General features: G+C 29.6%; 1 protein-coding gene across 1 annotated transcript; it reads left to right on the top strand.

Annotated features, from left to right (window-relative positions):
- Window positions 1–5245: 5245 nt before the first annotated feature.
- On the top strand, window positions 5246–6550 carry LOC129876699 (uncharacterized). Its single transcript, XM_055952191.1, has one exon. It carries the CDS (start codon window positions 5246–5248, stop codon window positions 6497–6499), a length of 1254 nt encoding a protein of 417 aa, XP_055808166.1. The 3' UTR covers window positions 6500–6550.
- The last annotated feature ends 2597 nt before the right edge of the window (window positions 6551–9147 follow it).

Below are 9147 nucleotides of genomic sequence, written 5' to 3'. Positions count from 1 at the left end.
AAAATTAGTATATCTATAATCGGATCGGTTTGGCTTCGGTTTGACTTTTTTTAGTTAAAATCAAACCAACTCTATAATGGTCGATTTTTTTTTAAACACCAAACCAAATCAAACCAAACCACTAATCAGGTTTTTTTTCTGATTTGGTTCGATTTATCGTTTGATGCGGTTTATCGATTTACCCTGTACAGCTCTAATCAATAGTGGTGATATTTTATACTTGCCCAATCACTAGGAATATTGGTTAGCAAAAAAGAGAAAAATAATTTAAAAAATCAACTTTGTTTCTCTTCTTGAGAAATTGAAATGATTGCTTTTGATGATGCTTTTATGTGATGTTTATCTTATTACTTTATTATGTCTTTTTTATTTTTCTTTTAAAAACTATTTTGGTGTGTTTTTTTAGTTGGGGTCTTTTGAAAAATTCTATACTTTAAAAATAAAATTTGTGCGCATTTTATTTTTCTCATACTCCACTTATAAAATTATACTGCTTACATTATTTTTCTTGTTATTATTATTTTTAATAATGCTTTAGGACATGCAAGTGACTATAAATATTAACCCAGCAGACTATAGAAGCGAAGACGTTTTCAGAAGAATCATTAAATTTGAAATTTGACATTTGATCACTTGTCTTAGCTGTATGATATATATTTTTAGAAGAAATTATATTTAGATAAAATAATAGCACGTCCAATTCTTGTATTAATTTTATAATTTATAATTAACCCGACCAGAAAATTCTGAAGACAAAATCCTTCCAAATCAGCACTTGCAAAATATATTATGATGTCCATATAATCTAGATTTCTTCTTCATGTAAATATTTAAATGTCAGCTTTACAACTTATCACACTATAAAATCGGAAGTTTTTTATTACTATATAAAAGTTGTAAGAATAAACTCAGAAATTTGTTTTTTTAAAAAAAATAATTCAGAAATTACATTGTTGACAATACAAATTCCACTAGTTTAGGAGCTAATTACATGTATTTCTGTGAGTTTTCAATTGTAACGACCCGTTACAATTGTTATGGATAAGCCAAATGGAAAAATTTTGGTCGAAAAGCCTGTGTGTAGTAACTTAGAAATTTTGAGAGTAGGCCAAACATGGATTGAATCTAAGTCAGGTGAGGTCTAGGACAATCCGGTAAGGGATTGTAGTTTGATTTTTTTAGTTTGATTGTGTGACTAGTAGCCAAGGCGTTAAGGAGCCCATACGACTTTACAGAATCAAATTCGGACGAGTAGAACTCCTCGAATTGATCTTGGCGTGAAAGGGTTGTATTAGAACGTCAAAGTTTGATGTTGTGTTGCAAAATGGGGGTTTGGGACATGAATTTTAAGCTTTTGTCTCAGTGCAAACCGTTGCGGCGGGATTTATCCCGCTATAGCGGGCTAGACATGGATTTATCATGGAAAAAGTCTCAAAAACGTTATTATTTGCCGCAACTTCATTTTTGAATAGCAAAGGGCGACCTAGGACTATTTCCTTTCAGTTTTCCACCAAATCCTTTAGTAAAGGTAAGTTATTCATTCCTCTAACATGCAATTCGATTCTTTGACCTTAGAATTTATAGGGATTCACTTAGGGGAAGGTTTTGCCTGTAATTAATTGTGGGAAAAGAGCTATTTGGGTGAGATGATCATGAAATTGGTTAAGGGTTAGAATTTTGATATAATATGGATAAATTAGGCCATAGTTCACTGATTACTTGTATTCTTTGTTTATTTTAGATAAAAAACGAGCCAAAGCATTGAAAAAAGTGAAAGCTCCAGTTCTTTAGAGTTTTCAAGGCTTGTTTCGAGGTAGATGATGATTGTGTTATTCCCGTTTGTGTTATGTGTGCTTGTTAACTACTTCACTAGTATTGCATTCATAATATTTGATTAGAGAAAAGGAAAGAACATGAATTGAAATGACATCTTGTGATCGAATTGCAAGCAATGAATGTATTACTTGGTTATGCAAGTGAGTGTACCTATTCATTATGATTGTGATTTTGATGTGTGAATTCATGTTGGATCAGGCACCACGTTGACACATTTGGATCGGGTACCACACCGATACACTAACTATTGGAACGAGTACCACACTGGTACACTAACAGTTTGGATATTGGTTCCCATTGTGACTGCTAAACTGTTATTTTACCTGTATAATGATTTAAGAGTTGACATAACCGTGATGTGATATCTATTGACATTTATCTATACTATATTAAAAACACGAAGGTCTTTAATAATGTTGTTTGAACTTTTTGCTCTTCATTAAAAGACTTCTCTTTAGACAAAATTATTTTTTTAATATTTTCCTTTAATTATTATATTATTATTTTAATGATATTAAATATGGACTATACTATAAATCCTATAATAATTTTTCCCAAAAGAATTGGTCAAGTCCTAAATTTTTTGGTAGAAGGTTTTGTTAATTAATGTATCATAAAATAATGAAAGATTCCATGAATTCTAACTATATAATGAGAGGTTTGAAACTAAAAATGTCCATGAATAATCAAATTGAATTAATCAAGGACTCCTTTCAACTCATTATGATCATCTTTAAGAATTTACACTTTTATCATTAATTTTTAGTTTATAACCTAAATATATTGTTTACGTATTATGTTTTCGAGGTTTATTAGGAGTTATAATTTAAAATTTTCTACATTAAGAATTTGAAATAAAATATTTTTTATATATTAAACACATGTGTTTGGATTACCATTTTTGATTTCTTACCCTTTTTATTTTTAGAGGAGTCCACCTTTTTTTCTTTCGGTCGATATCCTTTTTAAGAAAACTTCCAATATAAATTAATATTTTTTCTACCGATACTAATTCAAAATCTGATTCCTGATTCTCAATTTAGAATTGACTTCCGACCTCGATTTGAGACACAATTCTCGAATCTCAAATCGGCTCAGGATCGAATTTTGATTTCGATGTCGTAAGTTTAGAGGTCAAATCTTAAGTTGGGTGTCGGAGTTGGGATTTGAGTCAAGATTTGGAATGGTGTTTTGAGTTGGATGTCAAAGTCAGGTTTTGGATTGAAAGTCGAAATTGGGTCATAGATCAACTGTCGGATTCGAATTCTGAATCGATCGTCGGGATCAAATATCGAGGTCGAAGCTCAATTCAAAAACTGAGTCATGAATTTGCTGTTAGGATCGGGTCCCCATCATGTGTCAGAGTCGGATTCTGCTTTGACAGTCAGGTACTGAATTAGGTGTCAAGGTTGAATCTCAGTTCAAAAGTCGGATCTCAAGGCCGGGTCCTAAATTAGTCGTTAGTGTCAAGTGTCGAGGTCGAGTCCTGATTCGAAAATCAAGTCTTGGATCAAAAGTTGGGGTCATGCCTGATTTAAAAGTTGAGTCCTAGGTCGAGATTCAGGCCTCGAGTCGGGAGTCGAGAGTCTGGATCGGATCCCGCTTCGAATTTGGGGTCGGGTCCTGGTTCAGATGTCACATCTCGATTTTGATGTTGGATCCCGGGTGAGGGAGCCAGAAATCATGTCTTAGGTTGAGTGTCGGAGTTGGATTCTAATCAATCATCGAGGTCATGTCAAAATTCGGATGTCGAGGTCAGAGTTTTCTATAGAAAACATTTTCCCACGTTTAAATTTACTCCTTAATTATTGATATGGTGATGAGTTATAATATTTTTTTAGGTGTATTTTTAATCTTAAAAAACTTAGGTTATTTTTTAAATTGTATACTTAATTATTATTTTTATTATTATTATTATTATTATTATTATTATTATTATTATTATTATTATTATTATTATTATTATTATTATTATTATTATTATTATTATTATTATTATATATTCATTAATTAACGTAATAGAGACATGCAAAGCACATACACTTAACTAGTAATACTAAAATAATACTACTACTAACTAGTAAACAAATATTAAAATATAGACCGAACAAACAAAATCAAACTCAGAAGGGAGAAATATTTATTCTAAATGAAAATCAATAAATAAACAATTCTGCCATATTACAAATAATAATTTGATTGATTTAATGTATTGTATAAAGAAATAGAAGAAATCACGTCTAATCAAATTAAATTGCTGAATCAATTACTATAATTTTTTTAAATAAAAAGATGAGTTCAAACATATGAAAAGGCAATTCAATTATTTTCCTTAAATCTTACCATTAATTAATAGATAATTTAACCAAAGTATATTGACTTAACTAAGGTACATGTACAAGAAAACATTTATTGAATAGACGTTCACCAAATGAGTTAAATTCATAATAAGCGATTAGGCGTTTTATATTTTAATTTTCCTAACTTATTTATAGTCATTTCTTTCTCTTTTATTAACGTTTACATTAATCTTCTCTGTTTCATTCAGGCAACGAAGTTTTAAAGCCTTTTGATATACAAAATTCTTTATGATTTTAGTATTCAAAGAACATTATATAAAAATGTACAAATCGTCAAACTGACTCAAATCAACAAAACTAAAATCGTTAAATATTACATTAAATTGGGTTTACTTTACATATTTAGAAAGTCGACTTAACTAGTTTAGTTCCTTCTAAACAAAAATTAAAATAATCTAAACCACAAACACAACCTAGTATTGAGTGTAAAATATTTGCACAATCACCTAATTTATAAGGTAATCACAAATCAATCTCTATAATAAATAGTAGTAACTGATTGTCTGAAAAATGGTAATTGACTTATTATTAATGGTTAAAACTTAAAAAATTATTGACATGTAAAAGAATCTTTATACAATCCATATATATAGCCAAAATCTTTTACAAATACATTTTTAGAAGACATACGTAAAAGAAACAATATGAAAAAAAAAAAACTTATTGACATATTTAAACATTACTATTCTATGTATAGAACTTTCTTTACGTGCAATTGTCAACCCAAATAAAAGAGGCGACTTCTATTATTAATAACATCAAATTACCTTTTCAAAATTCTTCCATATGTAAAAAGAAAATAAATTAATTCCTTCAATAAAATAAACCAAAAAAAAAAACTGTTTTTCCAAAAGTCAACATTCTTCACCTTTCTTCCCTTTGCAAGTAGCAGCCATAAGTCTTCATTAAGCCAATTATTTATATTAAATTAATTTTACCAAAATAAACTTGGAAGTGTTCAAATTTGGAGTACTATAAATTTTCTTGAAAAAAACTCAAAAATTTCATCTTTATTTTTTCTCTCTACCTTTTAATTTTCAATATTGAAGATGTTTGATTACTACAGAAAAAACAGAACAAACAAAATTCATCTTTTTTCTGTTCTTTCTTTTGCTTTGATTATTTTTATTGTCACTTTCTCTGATAGTCTCATATCTAATTTTTCTTCATCTCATTCAATTGCTTTTGTATCAAAACCAAGTTCACAACAGCCATTGAAATCAACTTTTGTACAAAAATCATTTATTTCAAAGAAGCAAAAAGTAATCAAAGAAGAAGAAGTTGAAGATCATGTGAATTTAGTGACTCCTTTTAATCTCACAGTGGAACAGAGAATTTCTTGGTTCAAGAAAAAATTGCCTGAATTTAGTATATTGAAGTCATCAAGATTGTCAAGACAGTTCAACAGTAGAGTAAATAAGTTTCTAATTTCAAGAAATTGCAGAGTTCAGTTCTTCATGACATGGATTTCCCCTGCAAATTCTTTTGGAAGGAGGGAATTTTTCGCATTGGAGACTCTATTTAAATCTCATCCAAAAGGGTGTTTGATAATTCTATCTCGAACTCTGGATACGCCTCGTGGGGTTAGAATCTTGAGTCCTTTTACTCAATTGGGATATAACGTTGTTGCCATTACTCCAGAATTATCTTTTTTGTTCAACAGGACGCCAGTTGAGTCTTGGTTTGATGACCTCAAGAAAGGTAATAAAGACCCTGGTGAAATTCCATTGGCTCAGAATTTATCCAATTTGATAAGACTAGCTGTACTGTACAAGTACGGCGGTGTTTATCTAGACACGGATTTTATCATCCTACGAGATATTTCGAGATTGAGAAACTCTATTGGTGCGCAGAGCGTATCAACAAATGGGAATTGGACTAGATTGAATAATGCAGTATTGATCTTTGATAAGAAGCATCCACTTCTTTACAAGTTTATGGAGGAATTTGCTTTATCTTTTGATGGAAATAAATGGGGACAAAATGGACCCTATTTGGTTTCAAGAGTAGTAGAGAGATTGACGATGACCTCTGTAGGGAAAAATCAACTCAATTTCACTATATTGCCACCAATATCATTTTATCCAGTTGATTGGATTCGAATTCCCGGATTCTTCATGAAATTAAATACAAGAACTCATTCAAGATGGATAGATGCAAAATTGTTACAACTTAGTGGGAAAACTTATGGAGTTCATCTTTGGAACAAGCAGAGTAGTAGAATGAAAATTGAACAAGGAAGTATTATAGGGAGATTAATTTCTGATCATTGTTTGTTTTGTAAAGATATTTACACTTGTTAACTTGTGAATTCTTTAATTTCAGATTTGTAAAAAGTCAGGACACTTTATTTATATTCTCAAAAACAAGTTTCATCAAGTAAGAAGAACTTCATTTCTTGCTCTTTTGATTTTAATTATATCAGATTGTTTCTTTCTCTATGTCAATGTCAATATACATGTTTAAACAATCGTACATATTTCTTGTTTAAAGTTTTACATTATTTTTTTCAGAAAGTGGGTATAGAGAATTAAAGAATGAAAATCTTTCAACAATTGTTTTTGAGGGGGGGAATCGTGGAGGAAGGGGTCGAGGGGGTAAAAAATAAAATAAAAATTCAATCTACTTTCTATTTAATTTATTTTTTATAAAAAAATTATAAAAATTAGAAGTTTGAGTGGTTAAAAATTTAAAATTTTAGAGGGGATGGTGGGTGTGGGAGGGGGATCATGGGGTGGGTGGTGTAAAAATCCAAAAAACAACTTTTAAAATTGTTTTTAAGATTTTTTTTGGGGTGAAGGGGTGGGTATGTGGTAATGTAGAAAATTCAGAAAAAAAAATTAAAAACTTTTAAAAAAAATTCGGGGTGGGGGGTGAGGGTGTTGGGATATGTGGTGTTGTAGAAAATTTAAAAAAATAATAATTAATAATTAAAAAAAGTGGGTGGGTTGTGGAAGGAGGGGGGTATGTACCGTGTAGGAAATTTAGAAGAAAAAAATATTTTTTTTTAGAGAAAGGGTAAAAAAATACCCTTGAACTAAAGAGGAAGAGGGAGAAAGACTGACGTGACTATTGGATTTTTTTTTCATGTGTTACTGTCACGTCAGCTTTAACAGCCAACCATTAAGTGGAAGGGTACTTGTGATCTCTTTAGATAACGACGAGAGTAATTTAATCTCAAAAATAATTAAAAGGTATATTTGAGATCCTTTTCCGTAAATTAAAAGTTGGATGATGATTTCGTGAAATTAAACTGCATTTGACAAAATCTTGTGCTAAGTGGCTTTTATTTGAAGCAATTCATCTTTGACCTATGACCTACACGGAAGGAATCGTCCATATTGGTGGCTTTATGAATTGCTATTTTCCAATGGACGCCCAAGGATCGTCATGAGTTACATCATGATCTAAAAACATAACCCCGCAATTTATTTTTTTAAAAAAGGGCTTAATGATGATTGGTGATTATATTCACCTAATCTTGAAAATTATTTGTTTGCAAATTTAACCAATTCGGAAATAATAATTTCATCTATATGCGATTGAAATTGTAAAATTCGTGTTTAATGTTCAACAACAAACTTCAGATATGACATGTAGTTGTTTTTGTGGAATATTAACTTTGAAAGCTATAAATTACAAGGTTGATTGCCTCATACACTGTAGTTAATTGGCCATTATTTGATATTATACTACAACTTGATGTTTACTCATCATATCTAATTATTCACGTTTTAGTACGAGTGTGTATCGGTTGATTTGGTTCGATTTTAATTATTATCAGTTTGGTTTATCGGTTTTTAATTTCTAAATATACTAAATCAATAAGATATTTGTTATCGATTTTTGATTTTCGGTTTAACCAATAAGAAAATATTTTTAAAAACAAATATACGATTCCTGGAGCCGCCGTCGCAGCAACTTGCAAATCCTTTCCGTTGAACACTGAACCTAAAGATGCAAAGCCTAAAAGGTAAATACTAAATATTAAATAATATGATATAGTGATTAACTGATTCTATACTTATATTAATACTTTTTGTTTGATATTTGTGTATGAATAAAAAACTAAAAATTAAATTAATAAATTATTATAGTCTTAATGGGTTATCGATTTACCCAATAACTCAATATTAAAAAATCAATACCGAACCGATAACCCAATATTTTTTTTAAAAAAATCATTAAATAACCATTAACCCAATAACCCAATAAAAACAAATCAATAACACTTTTTCGGTTCGATTTATCGGTCGGTTCACTTTTCGCACATTTACTATGTTTTAGTCCTAAAAGGGAGAATGTTTTTTTAATTAGAAACCTGAAATGAACTGTTACTACATATTCTAAAAGTTTTCTTTAGTACTAAGGAAGGGTGAAATCATAAACATATATAATTACTCTATCAAAAAGTTCAATTCATATATCCATAGACAAAGTTTATATAAATGTTACAATAATTACAAAAGAATTCACTTGTAAAGCCCCAATTGTGACATATATAGTTAGTGTAGTTAGAAAGCATGAACAAATTATGAAGCTGTATACTTTATAGTTTTGATATAACTTCAAAGTATACTTTGTTATTTCACTTGTGAGTCACTATGCAAATCCTCAAACTCAATCTGTAAAATTACACTGAGTCAGTTATTAATACAAGTCAAAATTAAGAAAGAATTTAATTATTCAATGAGGGACAAATTTGTCTTTTAAGATGAACAAGATTACTAACATCTCAAAGGATGTTAGACGGTAGACGTGCCTATTGGATATGTACAAAATCTCTTTAATTTTTATATTAAATCTGAAATTATAATTTTAATTATATAATGAATCTGGTCCAAAATCAAATTATTAAATTTAAATTTTGAATCCGCTCATAATTTTACTGATGGATAATAAGAATAAGATGCAATAAAAAAATAACTAATCAAACTTAATTTTGGTGGTT

The sequence above is a fragment of the Solanum dulcamara genome, chromosome 12 (assembly GCF_947179165.1).
Source record: "Solanum dulcamara chromosome 12, daSolDulc1.2, whole genome shotgun sequence".
NCBI lineage: Eukaryota > Viridiplantae > Streptophyta > Magnoliopsida > Solanales > Solanaceae > Solanum > Solanum dulcamara.
This window is presented reverse-complemented; position numbering and strand designations above follow the sequence as displayed.

Coding starts and splice junctions, on each gene's coding strand:
- LOC129876699 (XM_055952191.1), top strand. CDS start 5,246: ATGTTTGATTACTACAGAAAAAACAGAACAAACAAAATTCATCTTTTT.